Source organism: Bos indicus, chromosome 7 (assembly GCF_029378745.1).
Source record: "Bos indicus isolate NIAB-ARS_2022 breed Sahiwal x Tharparkar chromosome 7, NIAB-ARS_B.indTharparkar_mat_pri_1.0, whole genome shotgun sequence".
Taxonomy (NCBI): Eukaryota; Metazoa; Chordata; class Mammalia; order Artiodactyla; family Bovidae; genus Bos; species Bos indicus.
Window position 1 is genome coordinate 96,217,490 of NC_091766.1, and position 23,868 is coordinate 96,241,357.

Below are 23,868 nucleotides of genomic sequence, written 5' to 3' on the forward strand. Positions count from 1 at the left end.
ATGTTGTCCAGGTTGGTCATAGACAACCTAATAATGTCCTCAAGATTCATCCATGTTGTAGCAAATGTCAGAATATCCTTTCTTTTTAAGGCTGAGTGACCCGCTGGATGTATATACCACATTTTGTTTTATCTCTTCATCCACTGATAGACATTTAGGTTGCTTCCACCTTCTGGCTCCTGTGAATAATGCTGCTGTGAACATAGGTGTACAAATACCTCTTTGAGACCTGCTTCATTTCTTTCATATCCAGAAGTGGTATCGCTGGGTCATGTGGTAGTTCTATATCTATTTTACAAGAATCCCCATAATGTTTTCCAGAGGGGCTTTACTGCTTTCCATTCCTACCGGCAGTGTACAAGAGTTCCTCACGTCCTTGACAACATTTATTCTCTGGGCTTTTGATAGCCATCCTCCTAATAGCCTGAGGCATCAAGCAGGTATCTTTTAATTTAGGAATAAAACATAGCAGGTGGCATTAGCAGTTAGTAGAAATGTGTTTTATGATGATTGCTTTTCTCCAGGTTCAAACACCAGGTGGAGACTTGGGTGTAGGGTGTTGGGGTAACCTGATGAAGCCCTCTGAGATCTTATTAAGACAGAAGACTGTGCTCCTACCCCTGCTCTCGCCCCTCCTGCTGCATTTGCTGGTAGATTTCTACCATGGGACTTAGCGCGCTGTGTTACGACGTCTGTCGTTCTATACTTGATGACAGCCCGTGAGCCTCCCAGCAGGTAGTGACCGTGTCTGAGTCTTCTTCCCTGCTCACAGCGTCCAGCCGGTTGCCTGCCTGGTTCTTTGTGGGTGAACAGTAACTAATTACTGTATTGAATTCATAAGCTTTTTAGTCGCATCACTAGGAAAGGAGCGGCCATGGGATTAATCATTTTCCTGACAAGTAATTATACAGTGAAGACTCTTTAGTATTACCTGCTCAGTCCCCCAGAGCACTGCCCCTAGTCAGTTCTTGCCTTTGTATTCAGTGTTTTTTCCTGGTTGTTCTCATATCAGACCACCTGTCTTACAGCCTGCCTACAGATGTCATGACAACCGTGTTCAAAGCTGGAGCAAAAACTGAGGGAGGCTGGTCATTCCTCTTAAGCAAATACGTCTCTCTAGGCTCTGAAGCAGAGAAGAATAAAATACTCGAAGCTCTTGCCAGCTCAGAGGATGTACGGAAGCTTTACTGGTATGAAGCCACCAAATGAATATGATCTATGGAAACCAAAAACATAAGACCACAGAGCCCCTTGGGAGGGGGGATCCCCCTTTTCCTCTCTTTGCTCACAGGCCAGGCCTGACCCGGGCAGGGTGGTGAGGAGACCCTCGGGGGTTGGGGGGGATCCCCCTTTTCCTCCCTTCGCTCACAGGCAAGGCCTGACCCAGGCAGGGTGGTGAGGAGACCCTCGGGGGTTGGGGGGGATCCCCCTTTTCCTCCCTTCGCTCACAGGCCAGGCCTGACCCGGGCAGGGTGGTGAGGAGACCCTCAGGGGTTGGGGGGGGGATCCCCCTTTTCCTCCCTTCGCTCACAGGCCAGGCCTGACCCGGGCAGGGTGGTGAGGAGACCCTCAGGGGTTGGGGGGGATCCCCCTTTTCCTCCCTTCGCTCACAGGCAAGGCCTGACCCGGGCAGGGTGGTGAGGAGACCCTCGGGGGTTGGGGGGGGATCCCCCTTTTCCTCCCTTCGCTCACAGGCAAGGCCTGACCTGGGCAGGGTGGTGAGGAGACCCTCGGGGGTTGGGGGGGGGGATCCCCCTTTTCCTCCCTTCGCTCACAGGCCAGGCCTGACCCGGGCAGGGTGGTGAGGAGACCCCATAGGCAGGGGTTCATCTCAGGGACCAGACCTGTCCCCACAGGCCACAGTGCTATGCCCAGAAGGAACTGGAGGTGCCAAGAGTCACAGCCCTGCTTTCTTCTTAAAAATGTCTTCCTTCCCTTGGCACGTTGTCTTTAATTCCACACCTAGCTTCATTCTTTCTGGGCAAAGGCACGGTTCTGTCCCAGCCATCTCTTTTAAAATGCAGACACTTCAGGAAAAGGTACTACGTAAAAGCTTTCAGGTTACACCTTTATGTGAATCTGCCAGACTCTTTAATTACTCAGCTGATGACTGACCTGGGAATGGAAGGCTCATGTGAGAAAGAAGGGCAGTGAATAGGTCTCCCGACAGGAAGAACAGGAGAAAGGCGCTCTGAGTCGCCAAGAGACACCGGAAGCATCTTGAAAGTCAGTGCCCGAAAAGGGGTGGACGGAGGTGCTGTGGTCTTGTTGCTTTGCTTGAACAGTTTTGCTCAGATAAATCATAATAGTGTCCCCGAGATGTCTTCAGCAGCTGCCCAGACCCACTTTCCAAAGGATGCACTGTAAATGGTCATTTTCTTGAAAGTAAGTAGCCAGGCTCTGACCCAAGCAAACTGAGAAAAGGCTTTGTTTTTAAATCAGTAATAATTTTGTTTTAGACCAGGAATATGCTGATAAATTTCCACCCTGAAGTCTTTAAACAGTACCTAAGAAATGGAGTAACACATAAAACGACCTCTTGTTCGATCCTTCAGTCTTGTTCTTATCCCCTCCTCTGTTAACACTGTCAGTCCAGGCCTGTGCACTTGCTGCTTTATTCTGTACCCAGTGTTTTGTGACATTCCTTTTAGTGAATGATCAGTCCTTGAGATTTGCTGCAAAGCCTACTCCATTTTTCTTTATAGCTGTGTATTATTCCATAATATGGCTCTATCATAGTTTATTCAGCCCATCATGTCTTGATGAGCAGTTGGGGTTTTTTCCTGTTAAAAATATTGCTGCAATCTTTTAGAGGTATGTGTGTTCTCATATAAGCAGATATTATCACACAGTAAATGCTTATGTTCAAATGCCTAACTTTTATATTTATTAGCAATAGCTGTGTCCCTGGGGTAATTATTATAACCTCAGCTTCTTAAACTATAAAATTAGGATAGATAGTAATGACCTATTTCAAGCATTGTTATTCAGTAATTTAGAACATTATCTAGTACACATATTAGTATCAATTTATTGAGTGCATTCTGAAAAGTATCTTCATTTTTATATGACAGCTCAGTTTAAGAACAATAAGATACGTCCCTACTCAAAGTTTTTAACAGAAAAAACAGTACCAGTTTTCAGAATTATAGTAAATTCTACTGGAAATTATATCCTAAATGTCCTTTTGTTCCCCTAAATGTCCTTTTACGTCAAGAACAATTTATTACTATGTAACAGTGTATTTACGTGTTTATCTCATTGGTTTTTCCTTCATTTAGAAACATGACTAGTTTTCACTGTTAATGAAGCTTAGACGGAACCAAAACTTGTATCTCTTGAATTGCCACAGAGCTTTAATTAGGAGACCAGTATTAATTTAAATTCAGTCATCACCTCATCATGAATAATTATTTTGGAAGCTCAATCTGCTCTGCTCTCCAGGTTAATGAAAAAGAGCCTCGATGGAGATCTCATCCGAACACAGAAGCTGTCGTTTATCATTAGAACGGTGGCCCAGCATTTTCCCGGACACTTACTGGCTTGGGATTTTGTCAAAGAGAACTGGAGTAAGCTTGTGCAGAAGTAAGTTTCTCAGACAGTTACTAATTTTCAGTATCCGCAAGCCTTGCATCTGAAAGCAGTTCCCAGGGTTGTATTGGTTCAGAAGAGTCACGCTTTGCTGTGAGAGGAAAAATGCTTCAGTGAAAGTTCAACAAACACAGAAATAGTCACATTTGTCAACAACATTCCTTAATGCGAGTCAATGTAACAGTGGTGTTTGTTTAAGTAATAGTACTGATCAAGCCCAGCCTTGCTCGACATCAGCTCACTTAGCTTGAGTGAGTGAAGTCGCTCAGTTGTGTCGGACTCTCTGCGACCCCATGGGCTGGGGCCTACCAGGCTCCTCAGTCCATGGAATTTTCCAGGCAAGAGTACTGGAGTGGGTTGCCATTTCCTTCTCCAGGGGATCTTCCCGACCCAGGGATCGAACCCCGGTCTCCTGCACTGCAGGCAGACGCTCTACCGTCTGAGCCATCAGGGAAGCCAACTCACTTGGCTTGGCCACGAACTATTTCAGAATAGCTGTTTAGTTTCATGTGTTGAAAACACCTCCTCATTACCAAGGGATCGTTTACAAACTCAGACCCAGCTCAATAGCACAAGTCACTCATTTTTTCCTTTTAAATCAGTAATGACACCTTCTGGGTGTATGATGCTGTTTTTGAGGCAAACACGGGCTGTTAATTTCTCTGGATCTCCTGCCTACTGGGAGAGGAGTGTGTGGGGTGACTCCTGATGCACCAAGCCCCCCCCCCCCCGCCCCGTTCCCAGGAGCAGGACTCCACTCTGCCTCAGGCATGTGGAGTTTACAATAAGCACGTCCTTTGCACTCAGGAACTTGGCCTACCAGCAGCTGACTCATTCTTTTTTGCCTTTTGCCTTTACCTTTGTGTTTCTTCAGGTTCCACCTGGGGTCCTATACCATACAAAGTATCGTTGCTGGATCAACTCACCTGTTTGCAACAAAGGCACATTTATCTGAGGTTGGTTGTATCAAATGCTTTTCCGGGAGATTCGGCCATCCCTTTGCCCTCAGGGTGCTCAGTTTTAGTCAGATGGTGGTTTCTCCTGCAAAATCCTGTCCCGTCTCTCTGTCTGCCTTCATCAACGCTAATGATCCTGCACTGGGATTGTTTCTAAAGGGTGGATATACAGCAAGGAGGAAAAGTTCTGCTTCCATTCTCAACAGTATTCCATTGTCTCCCATCTGATACAGATAATTTTTTGAATTAAGATCAACATATGCCAAGTTTATTTTTAATTGGCGATCAGACTGTTTTTGAAGAGTTCCATTCAGAGGGTAAAATTAGGCCCCAGGCCTAACTTTAGACTCTACCTTATTTACTGTTACTTGGCCTTTCCGGCCTTTCCACCCTTCCCACTCCAACTCTCACCACCCCCACCCCACCTCCCACTTGAAATTTGAAAACTTCATCCTTGTGGGAGTAAGGGGAATTCCTTTTTAAAACAGCTTTACATCAGCATGACCATCACTAACTTAAAGCTTATTTGAAAAGGATATTCAAAGCTGCGGTATGCCTTTCTTTTCTTTTGAAATACTTCTGTGTGCAACTACAGGTCCAGGCATTCTTTGAAAACCAGTCAGAGGCCACCTTTCGACTTCGCTGTGTCCAGGAGGCTTTGGAAGTCATTCAGTTGAACATGCAGTGGGTGGAGAAGAATCTGAAAACCCTGACATATTGGCTGTAGCATGCACACCTGTACCTCATCACCCGTTCAGAGAGCTTGTTAACTGGGCCTCTGCTGCTTTTGCAAAAGCCACGGTGAAACCAGGATCGCTGCTGAGTTGTGTGCACTCTTAGGAGTTCTAGTTTGCTCAGGGCCAGTCTGTATTTTTTCATCTGTCTTTTCTGAAATGTCTTTGGGCAGTGTGTAGTTATTTATTACCAAACTATATTCACCTGTATGCCAACCGTCTACAAAAACAGTGGGTAATTTTTCTACTTTGAAGATATTCAAATGGGAAAAAAAAATCTGTTTTGCAATGCTGTTCTCAGTTTCTGGCTAAATGTTGACACCATGAAATAAGGAAAGAGCTACCATGGGAGCCACCATCTTTGCAGGCTGCTGGTTGGTTAGCCATTTGTTGCTTCTTGTTGATAGATGTTATTTGAATGTGGTTCCAAGTTAGCATCAAAAAGTATAGTAATGAAGTCATCGAATCATGCAGCTGTAGAGAACTGACCTCAGGTGTGCAGATCTACTTATTGGGGGTTTTGAATAATCCTTTTTTTTCTGGAAAAAGTTTATAACTATTATATTTTTTTCTGAAAAATAGTGAGGTGCTACAGAATTTTTAAATTTTTGTTGTAAAGCTAAATAACAAGGCCAAAAGATTAAACTTTCCAAATATTTAACACCTTCTTTTTCATCTTTCAGGAAAATATTTCCAACTGAGTTAGCACTAATTATTTTACTTATGAATTCCAGTATTCTCCAAATCTCTGTACACCTTTACCGCTCTCTGCCGTAGATATCCCTTGTGTTACAAATAAGTATTTCTGCATTTATGGCATTTTTTTAAATACTGGTGTCTCTTATCATGACTTTCTTACTAAGATTTACAGTTTACAGTCTGTTTAAGTTGCTTTTTGGCTGATAGATCAGACACTTTCTCTTAATCATACCCATTGGGTGGTTTTTCATTTTATATGATAGAGTTGCATATTAGAAGTATATTTTAAAATAGGGCCTTTGAGAAATTGAACATTTTTATTTGAAGTTCACCATAATACCTTAAAGGAATAAAGAGAATGTGGATAGGAATAACTTGATTTAGGTTTATTTTAATATGGTGGGCTTTGAATTTTTTCTACTGTCAGAAACAGTACTTTTCTTTAGTTGAAAAATCAAAGTTTTCTTTTGTAATGGCCAAACTAACAGATTATAGGGAATGGCCAAGGAAAGAAAGAATCCAAAACTATATGGCAATTGTACTCCTTCTAAAGGGGAAATACTGTACTTGAATTTTTTGAGCTATGCAGACTTATACCTAGATTGTTGTGTTTCTTTGATTCTTAGGATAAAAGCTTTCTTCCTAGTATTTATTGTACTTTCTATTTTGCTTGAAAACACCTACGTACATAAAAAGGGTATTTACCCATTTTTCAGCACTTAAAACACTCCACTGAATCAGACAATGGGAAAGGTCACCTTTTTTTTATTCAGCAGGTATCAAGTGAGAATATATGGAATTATGTATAAAATTATATTTTATTTTATGAAAATATTTTTATATAGCAAAATTGAAAAGACTGGCAATAGAAACTAAAGATAACCTTCTTTAGCCCTAGTGTGTTTTCTCCCAATTTAGTGTTTTCTAAACAGCACTTATCTCTCTATTTAGAGTAGAAAATACTATTATCTGAGAATCACAGAATCATCTGAAGATGTTTTTTTGAAACTAGGGTGATTGTAGGTCTTTATTACTCTTGTGCTTCAGTAAATGAATGATAATTTAGTCGATATTTGAAAGTGAGTTTTTATATTTTTAGAGTGGGGAAAAATACTAAAATTTTGGAGGATTTTTTGTTGCTGGGTTGTTTTTTTTTAAACCATATTACTAAAGTCCACTTTGATACAGAGTTTAAACTTTGCTACTTCTCAAAATCATTTAAGATTCTTCGTTTTGTCTGCCCATCTTCACATTGTTTCTATAATATTTGTTAGCTCCGCATATGGCAAATCTTGTCTTGAATTATATCATTCTTTCCTGTGAGTGTGTGTGTCTGGAACGGGGTGGGGGTTGTTATAATTAAACTTTTATCAAAACATGGGCTAAAAAGGAGGTAAGTCAAAATCCATTTCTATCTTTGTACTCAAAAGCCATTCATTCCCATAATACCAGATCCGTACCAATTGTATTTTTCATTTACAGGCCTCACCTCAGATTTTCCTGTGAAATTCCATACTTTTTTAATGTTATGCTATCCCATCTATATAGGGCTTCCAAAAACCAACTCTAAGTCAGGAATATAAGGTTAAATAATGGTTAGACCGTGTAGTATAATAAGTGTTGTTGAAGCGTTTGAAGTTTTTTCCCCCAGAATTTTATTTCACCATTGTATTTCTGAGAACTCAGATAGAAGCACAGCGATTCTTTGTTCTATGAGCACACAGATCCATGACCAATTCAGTACTGTCTGACAAGCGTTATATTCATTGCAGAGAGAGAGTCGTCTTGAATTAATAAAAAGACACATCATACCATATTATTAGGAAAGGCAAAATTGGAAATCTGGAACTGTAGAAGAAAAGCTTAGGCTTTGGAAGTCTGAAAGGCTACAAAACTAGAAATCCAAGGAGTTCAGTTTGTTGATATCTAATCGCTTGTTAATACCAACTGATTAGATATATTAAACGGAAGTAGTGTCAGCAGCTACCGTAAGCTTGTGCCTTGCTCCATCTTGTTCGATATGAATCTCTTTAAGTGGAATTATGTTGTTTGCCACTGTTTTGGTGTTCACGAACTTTCTTACTGTCACAGGTTCCTCTTTACACTAATGTTCTTCACCATTCATGTTTTCACATGTACTTTAGCCACAGTGGGAACAGAGCTGTCAGAAGAGTTCTGGGTATATAGAGGTTCTTACTGTCACAGGTTCCTCTTTACACTGATGTTCTTCACCATTCATGTTTTCACATGTACTTTAGCCACAGTGGGAACAGAGCTGTCAGAAGAGTTCTGGGTATATAGAGGATACTGAGCCACATCAGTCTTCCTGGGTGCAGAACAGAATCCTTTCTGAACACTGGAAAGGAAGAAATGAAAGTTAAGTGCTGAGTTTGTTGGATTACAGATAGCCTGTTCCTGAGTTGGCTTTTGAGCATCTTAATCTAATACACATGGAAAGATAATCTGTTGTCAGGTTGCTGAATATTTACATAATCCTCATGTATGTCATGGGGGTGCAGGGAAGGTGTATGCATCTCAGGAGATGTGCAGACAGCAATTTCTGGGCTGAGTTTGCAAAACAAGACCTGAATTTCATAGGTATGATGTAGTTCTTCTCCCCTTTGCCTTTTTTTAAAAAATTGGAATTAACTCTTTTCTTCCTCCCTTACATCCCCATTTGTATTTTATAAAGCCTATGTGTTCACTTTTGCTGGGTTTTGCTTTCTTTTATTTTGTGCTTCATTCTCTTCATTGGCAACTAAGTACCAAATGAAAAGTGGAAGTCCGAAAGTATGATAAACCTCCTCTTCTCCCCTTCCCTTGTTGCCTACGTGGGCAATAGCTCATAGAATAGTTGATTGATTTCTTTGAGGGTTCTTTAGGGGAATATACTTTTTAAATGTATGCACGTGTTTTGATGTTTTTATATTCTTTCATCTTAGTATAGTTTATCCTGATGAAAAATGAAAGAGACATTGTCCTGTGAAATCTCTTCTAGCCTTTCAATTTTTCCTGCCTGGGCAACAGCTACAGAGTAGTTACTTGGTTTCCTTCTCTGGAAGGAGATGGCCATAGTGGGAGAAGAGCAGAGTATGTACTTTTTAAAATGTATCTAAATCACTATTTTGTGGGTGTTTGATTTTGTATTTCCTTCATCCTCCTCACGGATAAGTAGAGATCTAATGAACTGTGAAGGTCCCAAAGTATGACGAATGCTTACCTACCCCTCTCCTTGTTGCCTGTATGGACGTAAGTGAGTAGTTATAGTTTCTGTTGTTTTGATCTAGTCTGTTCTTGAGGGCAGAGATGGGGGAGGGTTGTATATTCTTTTATTCAAGTGTATATAAATGTTATGCTACTTTTTAATATTTCATTTTAGGTGTGTTCCTTTGCATGAATGCATATGTACTTAATGAAAACGGAGATTCAGAGTATGACAGATCTCCTCTTCCCTTTTCCTTACTGCCTTTTTGGGCAGTAGCTAGAGTAGCTTTTGTTTTGTGAGGTGGGAGACAGTGGGGTATGTACTTAATGTATATAAATAAATCTATAACTTTGTATTATAACTCATCATTTCGTACTACGTCCTTTTCATAGGATGTGAAAGTACCTAATGAGACGTGGAGGTCCACATGTATGACAATCTCCTCTTGACCCCTTCCCGTGTTGCCTGAGAGGGCAATGGCTAGTAGAGTAGTTGATTAGTTTCAGGGGCTCTTTTGTGGGTATTAGGGTAAATGCTTTTAAAATATATACTCATGTTTTTTACTTCCTTATTATAGTATTTCATTTGGTACCCAGCCCTTCACTTGGGGGCTTCCCTGATGGCTCAGCTGGTAAAGAATCTGCCTGCAATGCAGGAGACCTGGGTTTGATTCCTGGGTTAAGATCCCCTGGAGTGTGGTATGGCTCCCAACTCCAGTAATCTGGCCTAGAGAATTCCATGGACAGAGAAGCCTGGCAGGCTACAGTCCATGGGGTCGCAAAGAGTTGGACACAACTGAGTGCCTTTCACTCACTCACTCTCCTTCACTTGGACTGGTAGGTTGCTAATGAACCACAGAGTTCTGGATATAGAGCAGTCTTCTTTCCCTTTGTATCCATGTAGTCAATAATTTTAAAGTAGTTTGGGCTTTTAGAATTTTGCAGGGGGCGGGGCTGGGAAGGGACTGAGGCGGAATATATTCTTTTGAAATCTGTATATATGCAGTGCTTGTTTCAATATCATGTTATTCCATTTGTACTTATCCCTTGCTTGGATGTATAGGTCCCTAACGAGATGTGGCAGTATGGATGTAGGAAAATCTTCTGTCTTCCCCTTTCCTTGTCGCCTCTGTGGGTAATATTTGTAGAGCAGTCTAGATTATTTTTACCTCTATCACTGTCTTGCCTGGGAGCATAGGGATATGTACTTTTTAAAATGTATATAAATGTTTGTGTTCCTTTTTTTTCTGTTACTTCATTTTGTACCTAAACTTTTGCATGGATTCTTAGGTACATGATGAAAATTAAGGTTCATTCTATGAAAAAAATCTCCTCTTCTCCCCTTCCCTTATTGCCTGTCTAGGCAATGACTAGTAGTGTAGTTTTTTGAAGAATTTTTTGCGGGGCGCAGAGCAGTGAAGGTTTTCTGGGTTTGCTTTTGTGTGTGTATAAACGTTTGCTGCATTTATTTGTGCTTTCATTTCAAGCCTAGTGTCTTTTTTGACTCCTAAATATCAAATATAATGCAGAGGTCCAGATCGGGGTGTAATAAATCTTCCCCGCCCTTCTCCTGTAGCCTGTGTATACCGGTAGTATAGGAGTACTTGAAGATTTGGTTTTCTGTTGTTTGTTTTTGAGGTTTTTAATGGGGGATGAGCTTGTTAGGCAAGATATATAAATTTTTAAATGTATACAAATGTTTCTGCCTCTTTTGGTGTTCATTTCATCTTGAATCCAGTCTTTTGCATGACTCTTTTGGAACTTTATGAAAGTTGAGATTGATTCTATAAAAGATCTCCCTGCTCCCTTTCCCTCACTGGGCAGTGGCAGAAGAATAGATGTTTGGCTTCTGCTTTTGGAGAGATAAGGATGGGAGAGGTGTGTGTGTGTGTGTGTGTGTGTGTGTACACATATATATACTTTTTTAATGTATAAAGGTTTGCTACATTTTGTGTGTTATTTCATTTAGTGCCCAGTCCTTTGCTGGGATCTGTAGGTACATAATGAAACATGGAGGTCCAGATGTATGATAAATCTCCTCTGCTCCCTTCCCTTACTGCCTACATGGGCAATAGTTCAACAATTTAGGATCTTTTTTTTTTTTTTGGAGGGAAAAATTATTGGGTGGGTAGTAGTTAGTGGGAAGGGATGGGGTATGCCCTTTTTAAAAGTGTATATACATGTTTCCATGTTACTGATTTTATACCTAGTCCTTTGGGTGGATGTCAAGTTACCAAATGCAAACTGAGGAGAAGTGTATGACAGCCTCCCCTTCTCCCCTTCCCCTTGTTGCCTGTGTGGTAACAGCAAGTAGAAGGGTTGTATGTTGTTTGCTTGTTTTATAGAGATTTATATTTTTGGCGGGGGAATATTCTTCATGAGTGTTTTCATTTGTCGCTTTATTCTGTGTTTAGTCCTTCACATGGCTATGTAGGGAACTGATGAAAATTGACTCCCCTGGATGAGCAGCGTACTTTCTTCCTTTCCCACATATTTGCTCCTTCAGCTGGAGCCAGTATAGTCACTATTTTGTGGCTGTTTTTATTCTCTCAGATATATGCCTTTAAAGATGTAAGTGTATACATGCACATACATGATTTGCTTCTTTTCTTCCCCCATTATTTTCCTTTAATAGTCCCTTGCAGGGCTCTGAGTGGATCTTTCCTTTAATAGTCCCTTGCAGGGCTCTGAGAGTATCTAACAAAAATGTCCCACCAGATCCTTGCCATCTGAGCTAAAGGTGTAGCACTGAGGTGGGGTAACCAATGGCACCAGGCAGGTAGCCCGTAAGATGGGAGAAGACACTTGGATACGGTTGAGTTGTGAGAGCTAATCACATCTAGTAGGTCTCAGGTTGACTCACACTGAATGAAATGGTAGGAAGGGAGGGACCTGTTCTTTGGCAATTCCAGAGAGTCAAAAAGACAATACTTCAGGTGTGGTTAAATTTTTTTGCTGTTCATCTCCCAGCGGCACTCATTCAAACTCATTTGAAGACCTCTGAGAGTAGCTCCTTTCTGAGGCCCTGGATTCTGACTCAGTTGGCTACAGTTCCTTCAGTTACATATTCTTCTGTACTCGGTAGAAATCATTTTGGGTTTTGGAGTGAATCTTTTGAGTTATTGCCATCATTCTAGTAAATGACAACGTGGGCCCCAAAACTAATCCAAGAAGAATTGGGGTGGCAAGCTCTTTGACTCCCACCACCTTGCACATGGCGGGCGTGCTGGCCCTTCCCTCCCCAGAGCTCTTCTGCGTGGCTGCCTCCGTCCGCTCTCGCTTCTCCACTAGCTGAACCATTCCTGTTCATTTCTCCTTGTTGTCTTCAGCGCTTGCGCTGTTAGCTGTTATCTTCAAGTGTCCTTGGAAATGTGAGCCCATGTTGCCTCTTTGGCTCTCTGTCTTTGCATGCATTTCACACATCCAGACCTGTGTGTTAACTTTCAGCATTCTTCAGTGATATTTTACATTGACTGTTCATCCACCACATGGTAAATGTCACGACTCCATATTTATCTGTCGCAAAGAAAATGCATGTGGAAAATCCATCCATCCCTCTCTTCCCTCCCTTCTGAGCTTCTGAGCACTGTTTTTTTTTTGTTCTGAAATTTATAACCAATATAATGCTGAAGATTTGCCATACTGTTATTTGCCATACTGTTATAGAAACATTGAACGGTAGGACTCCTAGAAAATTTGCAAAGAGACATTATTCACCATATCAGACTCTCAGGTTCTAGTGATGAAAACTTTGCTTATACTTTGCTGTTACTTATACCTGCTGCTGTACGGAAAATAAAAGTTTATTCATGCCACATTTAACTTTGACCATAAATAAAAGGGAGCATCTTTTTGGAGTTAGTCATGGTCATATTTAGTGGTATTTCTCAACAGTTCTTAATTTGAAATACTTCAAAGGAAGTAAAGGTCAGGGCTTAGCTGAATGAAATGCTCCAGAACTTGAAGTGTAGAAAACATCAGTACAGTAACATATTCATGTGTATAAAGTGACAATTACAGCATAATTGGAACATTTGCATTAATCAACAAACTCACATTGAGACAAAACTGAATCTTACAGCTTTCTTGATTAAAGCCAAGTGTTCCATGTTGCTGTGAAGAATAGTCTCTCAAACACTTTGAAAAGTAGTTACTTCAAAACTTGTGAAGGTATCACATTTTTGTATTTAAATACTTACAGAGATCTCCAATTTCTTGAATCTGAGCTTGTGGGTAGAATTCTAAATTTGTATCATAATCTTGTCTTTTGTGAAAGATTTTGAAAATAGTATATATATATATAATATTATATATGCAAATTGTGTTTTGTCACTTGTAAAGGGAAAAGGCTTATTTTTCTTTATACTTCTGATACCTTGTTTTGCATATGACCAGCACTGACTGAAAGGCATGTGTACCTGCAAACACTGTTGCTTTTTTTGTGAAATAAAAATAAAAGTATTTAAATATAAATATTGTGTAGACCATTTTCACTTTTAAAAAGTACGTATAAAGTGGTTTATGATCTCAGCTGTACCAGAACAGGAACCGTATTCATTGTCTTTTGCAGCGTTTCCTGTCTCACCAGTGCTCCAGTATCTTTACTTCGTGTAACTCAAGGGTTCACAGGCTCATTAGTGCTATGTTGGACTGTCCTGGGTATTGTATGATGATTACCACCATCCCTGGTCTCTAATGCAAATAGCAACTCCACTACCCGCAGTGAGACAACCAAAAATGTCTCCAGACACTGCTAAGCACTCACTGGGGTGGAGTGGGGTTAAAGTCATCCGTGGATGCACTCCGTGCAGGGGAAGTATTTTAGAATGAAATGATTCTCATAAATACACGGGTCACTTGAGTAGCCATTTGGTCAGATCTACAGTAAGAAGTTCCTTGTTTTAATTCCCATCAATATTCTTGGGAGAGAACTGAGAATAGCTTAGGCTCTTAGGTGTTGCAATTAGAACCAGTATTCTTCTATATAAATTGTTAGCACTTAAAGTTAGGCATTTTAAGGCAAATAGAGTTTGGGGTAAAAGAACTGAGACACTATTTCTGGGCATACAAAAACACACATTGAAGCAATACACTTTTAAAATATCACCAGAGCTTACCTGCTGGCCCAGCACTTCAGACTGCACCTCCAATACAGAGCCACGGGTTCAATCCCTGGTTAGGGAACTAAGATCCCACACGTCACAGGGTGCTGCCTTCTAAAGAAAAAAAAAAAGGTATTACCATTAATAATTATTGGGGGAATGCTCTTAGAAATTAAAAGATTTTTGCTCAGAAGCTACTAGTTCAATTTCTGATACTTTGTTCACAGACATGCACAGTAAAAATGGAAATAAAACCCATTATAGATATATTGGGTTGGCCAAAAAGTTCATTCAGGTTTGAAAGACTTGAACAGACTTTTTGGCTAACCTTATAGAAACAATGTTTTTATTCCAGTGGAATTTATAGATGTTAACTGACATAAATGCATCATCTATAAGTTGAGAATTATGTTTTATTTGAGGACTACAGTCCAGGAAGGCAGCCTCTCAGTTCTGACAAACTGTTCCAAAAAGGTAAGGCAGGGGCCAAGATATATTGGAGTTTTTGCATTTTTGCTGAAAATATGTGGTTGAATATCAGTTACTGTGAATCACACACACAAAAGACATCAAGTTAAGAGCTTTTAGTGCCTTTCTATATATGGAAAGAGTCTGGGCTCATTGAAATTCCTTTGATATGTATTTTATCCAGGGCAAGGATCCTGTTTTTCTCATTTCTAAATTACCCTCAGGGTACACTGTTGGGGGCAGGTGCAGTGGCTGACGGCTTGATGGTGGGGCTAATTCATTGATCATTGAAATGACGGGCAACTTTTTTGTCCATAGCACCTCCTTGTGGTCATAAATTAGATGAAGGTTGGGGAGACATTTCATGACCAATTTTCCCACAGCACTAGGAATTACGACCCAGGAAAAATTTCCCTTGTTGCTTCTCTCCATTTCTACAGTTGCACTATTACAGTTATTCTGGGTAGAGTTACATTTGATCAACTGCCTCAACGTTCAGCCATTAGTTTTGTCAGAGGACGGGCTACCATTGCAAAATGCAATAGAAAACTATCTTCCCAACCCAGGGATCGAACCCAGGTCTCCTGCATTGCAGGTGGATTCTTTATCATCTGAGCCACCAGGGAAGCATACAGGTAGTATCATTAATAAAATCATAGTATAGCAGGTAGCTGCTGATGCTGCTAAGTCGCTTCAGTCGTGTCCAACTCTGTGCGACCCCATGGACTGCAGCCTACCAGGCTCCTCCATCCATGGGATTTTCCAGGCAAGAGTGCTGGAGTGGGGTGCCATTGCCTTCTCCCATAGCAGGTAGAGACAGGCATAAATAGCTGGAGAAATAAGAGGACAGAGTAAAACAATAATTGGTGTAACTGGATGTAATCCGATCACAATAAGTCATCAAGTCTACAGGGGAGGCAGCTGGAGAAGAAAAATTCTAAAGGGATCAAGTAGAGATAAATCATACCTTTTGTAAATGAAGATAACAATTACCAACTTGTTGCAGGTCAAAACATAAAGGCTTTCTGAAAAAGATTAAAAGGCAGTGTTTAGAAAAAAGTTATAAAATTATAAATGATTTATTGCTCATAACTCCTGTTGATCTGGATGAAGTCAGGTTTTCCATTAGAGTTCTATAATTTCTTACCCATTTTAGCAGTACGATCTAAAAGTCATTAGAAACTTGTTTATCCAAAAGTCCTTTTTATGAATCATCTTGAGGATCTTTATAAAAACATCTGAGTAAAATAATGATCGTCTATTAATCAGATCAGATCAGATCAGTCGCTCAGTTGTGTCCGACTCTTTGCGACCCCATGAATCACAGCACGCCAGGCCACCCTGTCCATCACCAATTCCCAGAGTTCACTGAGACTCAACGTCCATCAAGTCAGTGATGCCATCCAGCCATCTCATCCTCTGTCATCCCCTTCTCCTCCTGCCTCCAATCCCTCCCAGCATCAGAGTCTTTTCCAATGGGTCAACTCTTCACATGAGGTGGCCAAAGTACTGGAGTTTCAGCTTTAGCATCATTCCTTCCAAAGAAATCCCAGGGCTCATCTCCTTCAGAATGGACTGGTTGGATCTCCTTGCAGTCCAAGGGACTCTCAAGAGTCTTCTCCAACACCACAGTTCAAAAGCATCAATTCTTCAGCGCTCAGCTTTCTTCACAGTCCAACTCTCACATCCATACATGACCACAGGAAAAACCATAGCCTTGACTAGACGAACCTTTGTTGGCAAAGTACTGTCTCTGCTTTTGAATATGCTATCTAGCTTGGTCATAACTTTCCTTCCAAGGAGTAAGCGTCTTTTAATTTCATGGCTGCAGTCACCATCTGTAGTGATTTTGGAGCCCAGAAAAATAAAGTCTGACACTGTTTCCACTGTTTCCCCATCTATTTCCCATGAAGTGATGGGACCGGATGCCACGATCTTCGTCTTCTGAATGTTGAGCTTTAAGCCAACTTTTTCACTCTCCACTTTCACTTTCATCAAGAGGCTTTTGAGTTCCTCTTCACTTTCTGCCATAAGGGTGGTGTCATCTGCATATCTGAGGTTATTGATATTTCTCCTGGCAATCTTGATTCCAGCTTGTGTTTCTTCCAGTCCAGCGTTTCTCATGAGGTACTCTGCATAGAAGTTAAATAAACAGGGTGACAATATACAGCCTTGACAAATTCCTTTTCCTATTTGGAACCAGTCTGTTGTTCTTGCTTCCTGTTCTTGCTAACTGTTGCTTCCTGACCTGCATACAAATTTCTCAAGAGGCAGATCAGGTGGTCTGGTATTCCCATCTCTTTCAGAATTTTCCACAGTTGATTGTGATCCACACAGTCAAAGGCTTTGGCATAGTCAATAAAGCAGAAATAGATGTTTTTCTGGAACTCTCTTGCTTTTTCCATGATCCAGTGGATGTTGGCAATTTGATCTCTGGTTCCTCTGCCTTTTCTAAAACCAGCTTGAACATCAGGAAGTTCACAGTTCGCATATTGCTGAAGCCTGGCTTGGAGAATTTTGAGCATTACTTTACTAGTGTGTGAGATGAGTGCAATTGTGCGGTAGTTTGACATTCTTTGGCATTGCCTTTCTTTGGGATTGGAATGAAAACTAAAGACTTAAAATGGCATGGTTAAATTAAAAATCTGATTATAATGCAATTGATAAGAAACTTGGTTATTTCTATGACATACAGCATTTTAAGATAACTAGAATTATGACCTGATAACATACCAGGACATACCAGGATTTAGATTTTGGAACATCTATATTAATGATATCTACCCATGTAAGAAAATTTTACCATCACTTACTTGACAGTATTTCCCATGTAATATACTCAATAAATTCATTTAGTTTAGTATCTGTCTTTGGAATATTTCAGGGGCCCTTTGAAGCATCCCAAAGTTAGCTAAGGTCAGAAGAATTTTGGTTAGAATTTCACTTAGGCAAGTTTATAAGAGACATCAAAGTTTTAAAACACTATCAGACCATTAAAACACTATCAAATAAAATCATAGGTCACTGAAACAATACTTATCCAACTGAAGAGACAAAAGATTTTTAAGGTAAATACAGATCATTTAGAAGACAAATAAACTCATAATCGAGTATCCAAAGTAGCCCAAAATTTCCAGAAAGCTTTTCCCCTCTGAACAGAAGAGGAAACTCCAGCCCTGCACCAATCTACCTTGAATTACAAAGTTCACTTACCTAATTAAATGTAATCCAATCTCAGTCTAATCATATCCAAAACTGTTCTCAGTCCTCCCTTTCCACAAACTTTGCACAATTTTCTGTACCTATTTAGTTTATTCTTCATTTTTCTTTTGCATTTAGAATTAATCAGCTTTAGGGCAAAAATCTCTTTTCCCTTAACACAATACATTTCCATTCTTCATACATTCTTTTGCTAAAAACACACATCCTGCTTTCCTTGCATACCAAAATATTTCCTTTATTTCCAGTAGGTAATTCCCAATCCTTAAAAACCTTGATTTCTAGCAAAAACTAAGAAGCAAGCAATTATGAACACACCAGTGTTTCTTGATGGATAAGCTTATGAACATTTTCTATAACCTCTAGAAGCATGCGCTTTCTCATAGAGTATCTCTCCTCAATGTGCTACAAGATGTGTCTAATAACCAAACATCTTTAGTTTTCAGCAATTAATGTTCCAGGATTTTATCTTACTTGAAATAATCTGGATATTCAGTGAATTCCATCATTTACCTTAGCAAAGTTCTAAAGTTTCAAGTTACCAAAAATCTGGAGAAACTATTTTAGGTAGATCCAAAACATTATTCCTAAAGAGTTCACCAGAAAACTCTTATTTATATTTTATAACTTGCAAAAACAATACACCAGGTTAATTCTGCTTACTGACGAACTTTGCAACAGACAAAATTAACTTACTGACCTTCAAAACACCTAGGTACAATAAAAACAAGATAGGTCTATTGGTTAAGCCAACAAGCTTAAGCTAGCTTTAATACCAGATATTAGTATGTACTGGATTACATGAACCTAAAATTCTACCTGGCCAGTTTCCTTCATACTTAGAAATATTTAATTTGCAAGCACTTACTTTTAAGTAAATTAGAGCTCTTTTATAAATTTTGGGAATACTGTCTGGAGATAGAGACATATGTATAATTTGCACAGACATAAACAGACAAAACTAGAGATCTGAGGCTTGAAAACCTTAGTTATGAGTCAGGCATTACAATATAAACTTACTAGTTTATAACAGTGAAATAAGTTTATTTACTCAGATGATTAAGGCTTTACTATTTGTAGAAAAGACTTAAGATTTGTATTTGTCTATGACAAATCCTTAATGAAGCTGTGAATTTGCTTTTGGTGAAGGAGATTTTTTCAGAGGTTTGAGTTTAAAAAGGCTTCCTCCCCCTCCCCCCTTTTCCCCTTTGGTTTCAGATTCCATCTGATTGAGGTAATCAGGCTCAGTCTCAAGTCTCTGTGGACTGTACTTCAAATTTTTGATTTGTTGAAATCTGCTAGATAGTTGCTTTTAACTCTCCTAAGAACCGATCTGCCACCTAAATGGTATAAAAAGATCGATTTGCCCAGCTACATTTTCTTTAGTTTTTTTCTTTCTTTTTTTTTTTTTTTAATGAATAAGAAGATTTCCAACTACACTGAAAATCAGGAATTCCATATTCTAGAATTTTAGGGTTCAGTTCTTCAGGGCTTCAAAAGTTTGCACAAGGTATTCAACAAAGACCCTCTTTCTGAGGGTACACGTCAAACTCAGAGCAAAAAAAACCCTCTATTACTGTTTTTATGAACCCCAGAATATTAGCTCCCAGTTTCTAATATTTTGTGGGCTTAGGTAACAACACTACCAGTTTCCTTTAGTATGTTTAATTGATATCACCTTAGGGGTAGATGTATATGCCCCATCTTAAAGTAGGCATGGGACACATTCCCCAGTGAGAATCAATGTCTATCACACGATCTAATTAGGTACAGGCGATGTAACCATGTCATACAAAGCCCATGGAAATACACCAGTTTTGGAAACTTTCATCTCAGTTTTATACCTTTAACTTCAGTTTTCAAGAGAACCCCATCATCAACAAGCCTTGGTCTTACTAGGAGTCCCAGAAGCTTTCCTTTTTATCCTCCAGCCATTTTATCTACTTTTTTTGTAAAAAGGCTTTGAGGTTCCCAGTGAGGAGCTGAACCAGGGAACTCAGGCCTTTGTAATCTTTTAACTTGATTAGTTGGCCTAACGTTGCCACAAGCGATTGCTGGTCAGGTATCTCAGTGTAATTTTTTCCAGTCTGCTAATTATATATGTATTGTTTAAACTAAGGTAAATACAGCAGACTTGGTTGGGGCCCTTCAAGGTTAAATGGAACAAAAGGACCCCTAATTGGTCCCCAACACTAGGTAGTATTGTATCAAACCTTTGTTTTAATCCTATTAATACCTGTTTTATCTACCCCATTTCTTGAGAACTACCTGAAGATTTTTTTTTTTTTATCCTTTTGGAACAAGTCCCTTTAAAATGTTCGCCTTGTTGGCAAGAAGTCTTTAGACTGTCCATCAGCTTCTTACTTCCCTGTTAATCTAATTAACAATCTCATGTTTTATTAGCAACTGTAAGACTCACTAAGAGGAAGTCTAGACCACAAAAAACGTTTCCCGAACTTTGCTTATTTTAAACTAAGGGAGTTTCTAGGTTATATACGCGCGCGTGTGTGTGTGTGCGCGTGTCTCCAGTGTTCTTGCTGGCTTTCTGGGAAGTCCCATGGACAGAAGAGCCTTGTGGGCTGCAGTCCATGGGGTCACAAAGATTTGGACATGACTGAGCACTCACACACAAACACACATATATATATAAAATCTTCTAATTTCCACATCTCCCCGCTACCACCCCGCAAAGGTACCAATAAAACAGCTGAGAGTTCTTTAAATATTTACCAATGTAAAACCTTCTCCAATTTAAAGGGTCCATCACCTGGCCACTGAGAAGTAGTATCTTCATAGCAACTCACACAAATAAGATGCAAGACATGTTCCCACAAGGGAGTGCTAAGCATGTAGCCTTCACAACATCTACAAAGGTTACTTCCCCAAAGTCTAAGAAAGCGAGGGGCCATCACTGTATAGGCAGGCAGGAGGAAGTGGAAGATGACCAAGGGGTGGGGCCCTTATGACGAACGTCCTTGAGAGCTGGCACAGCTGGACAAAAGGCCAGCTCGGAATTCCAGTCTATTCAACTGGCTGCCAAATGTACACCAAATGTGTGCCTTTTGGATAAGAGACTCAGGTCTCAAACCAGAGCAGGTGGGAAGGGGGATTGTGAGGAGGGACGCCTAAGTTCAGGTGGAATGTTTACATCTCAAACACACAGGGAGAAAAAAGCAAGTCCTTCCTAGAAAGGCTTTTGTTACTTTAAGGACAGAACTGTGAAAAGATGTTTTATCCAGCCGGATTCTCTCTAGCTGCGCACACACACAAAAATTAATTCTGTAACCTCTAAAGAATCTCAGTTTGGCCATCTTAAGGGCAAGATTTCCTTTAATTTCCTGTTATGTACTGGAAGTTTAAGTTCTGTATGTACATATTAAATCTTCCTAGTGTCTTTCAACAGAGGTTAAGCCAGGTATCTCTTCTTGCAAGTAAGGTTCTAAGAAAACCTGCTTCTTCAGGGAGGAGGTGAACCACCACCAAATAAAACTTAGTATCTTGCTCCTTGGAAGGAAAGCCATGACCAACCTAGACAATGTATTAAAGAGCAGAGACATCACTTTGCCAACAAAGGTCCATATAGTCAAAGCTATGATTTTTCCAGTAGTCATGTATAGATGTGAGAGTTGGACCATAAAGAAAGCTGTGTGTTTGTATGTTAGTTGGTCAGTCATGTCCAACTCTTTGTGACCCCATAGACTGTAACCTGCCAGACTCCTCTGTCCATGGAGTTCTCCAGGCTAGAATACTGGAGTGCATTGCCATGCCCTTCTCCAGGGGATTTTCCTGACCCAGGGATTGAATACGGGTCTCCTGCATTGGTGGCTCAGAGGGTAAAGTGTCTGCCTGCAATGCGGGAGACCCGGGTTCGATTCCTGGGTTGGGAAGATCCCCTGGAGAAGGAAATGGCAATCCACTCCAGCACTCTTGCCTGGAAAATCCCATGGACGGAGGAGCCTGATAGGCTACAGTCCATGGGGTTGCAAAGAGTTGGACACGACTGAGCGACTTCACTTTCACTTTCTCCTGCATTGTAGGCAGATTCTTCACTGTCTGAGCCACAAAGGAAGTCCAAAGAAGGCTGAGTGCTGAAGAACTGATGCTTTCAAATTGTGGTGCTAGAGAAGACACATCAGAGTCCCTGAGACTGCAAGGAGATCAAACCAGTCAATCCTAAAGGAAATCAACCCTGACTATTCAGTGGGAGGACTGATGCTGAAGCTCCCACACTTAGGCCATCTGATGTCAAGAGCTGACTCTGGAAAAGACCCTGATGCTGGGAAAGATTGAGGGTAGAAGGAGACGGGGCAGCAGAGGATGAGATGGTTAGATAGCATTGCCACCTCAATGGTCATGAATAAAAAAAAAAGTCATGAATCTAAGCAAACTCTGGGAGATAGTGGAGGACAGGAGGCCCTGGAGTGCTCCAGTCCCTGAAGTCACAAAGAGTCGGACATAACTTAGTGACTGAACAACAACAACAAAATCTCATCAGCTAATAACCAGGTATCTGAGACCTAAGAGAGACTCATCTAAACTCATCTGGACTTTTTGAGGAAGGGCAAACAGGATAAGGGGGCTTCTGCTGATACCAAAGCTCCCGTTCTTTGTAGAGTTCAAGAGAGAGAGAGAAGTCTGTCCTGGATCTCTTTGTTGGTTGCTGAAACTGTCAACTGGAAAACACACACACACACACCCTAAAAATGTAGAACTATATTTTGTACTGAGGACTGGAGCCTGGGAAGGCATCCCCTCAGGAAGCTCTGAGGGACTATTCCTAAGAGGGAAAGAGGAGACAGGATATATAGGAGTTTTGTTTCTTTCTTCTTTTTAAGTAAAATTAAGACAATATTCTACTGGGGAATATATGCAACAGATTTTTTTTTAATCTCTCCATATCTACCTCTGGTACTAGCGTTTTATAGGCAAATTTTAAATGGACACAAATTTTTAAAAATAATGAAAGCCATGTTTTGCTTAGGGATACTATTATATATATACTGTACAGGTTATTTTACAGCAGATACTCGTCTGCCACATTTCAGATGACAGAATGCTAAGCAGTGAGCTTGGCGCTGTCCAGCTAGCTGTTTCTTGGCATCCACCCTGGAGAGTCTGTCGGTGTGTAAGGTCGAGACCATTTTGTCACCACCAAGTTTCTTCTCAGAGGTGACTCCACTGTGATAGAACATTCATCTTCTTAAGATGCAAGGCCTGGCAAAAAGCCTCCCACGAGTCCACTGGCTATAACAATGTTCTGTCTGACAAATTCTGTTGCTGCTTCTATTACATTACTGACTTCGGGTGCTGCCTTATTTGCTCGTTTCTTCATCCGTCCTTTTGCTTTGTTTACATCTTTTTCACGTCTCTTCCAGTTGATCTGCACATAGCCACCATCACCGGCCATCTGAAGGAGAAGAAAGCCACCACCTACCGCAGTGGCTGCAAGTTTTCGAACTTTCTGGAACAAAAATCCCGCACACCAGCCACTCACTCCACCCACTGCAATCTGGGTGGCTACTGAGTATTTTTCTACGATAGGTCCGGAGCTGTGGGCAAACACTCGATTCCACTAGTGTTGTCTTCTGGCACACTCAGTTAAATCCAACACTTTGTAAGAGTCACCATCACTTTCATATTCTTGGGGAGGGAGGTGCCGGGTCGCCATGATATTGCCGCTGGCTGTACCGAGGTGGTCCCAACCCTCCCGCCGCTCCCCACTGCTTTAAAAACCACTCTAGGCCCAGGTGGAAGTCTATGGTACGAGTTTTTGCTGAAAAAAATTTGTAGTCAAACATCAAAAGACTACTACTGATCATACACATAGATACAAAAGACATCTTCAAGTTAACGATTTTAGTGCTTTTCTATGAATGGGAAGATGTAAGATTATAG

The 23,868-nt window shown here is 40.6% G+C and overlaps 1 protein-coding gene and 1 pseudogene across 1 annotated transcript in view; one reads left to right on the top strand and one right to left on the bottom strand.

The window, feature by feature from the left end:
• The window catches only part of LNPEP (leucyl and cystinyl aminopeptidase), a 102,569-nt gene extending 88,912 nt beyond the window's left edge, over positions 1-13,657 (top strand). Inside the window, exons 15-18 of the mRNA XM_019965457.2 lie at positions 1,029-1,190; positions 3,445-3,585; positions 4,466-4,547; positions 5,143-13,657. Coding sequence (XP_019821016.2) covers positions 1,029-1,190; positions 3,445-3,585; positions 4,466-4,547; positions 5,143-5,274 — 517 coding nt within the window. The 3' untranslated portion in view covers positions 5,275-13,657. The remainder of the gene's footprint in view (positions 1-1,028; positions 1,191-3,444; positions 3,586-4,465; positions 4,548-5,142) is intronic.
• A 9,516-nt stretch (positions 13,658-23,173) lies between these two features.
• Positions 23,174-23,641, bottom strand: LOC109561318 (FUN14 domain-containing protein 1-like; annotated as a pseudogene).
• Positions 23,642-23,868: the final 227 nt, after the last annotated feature.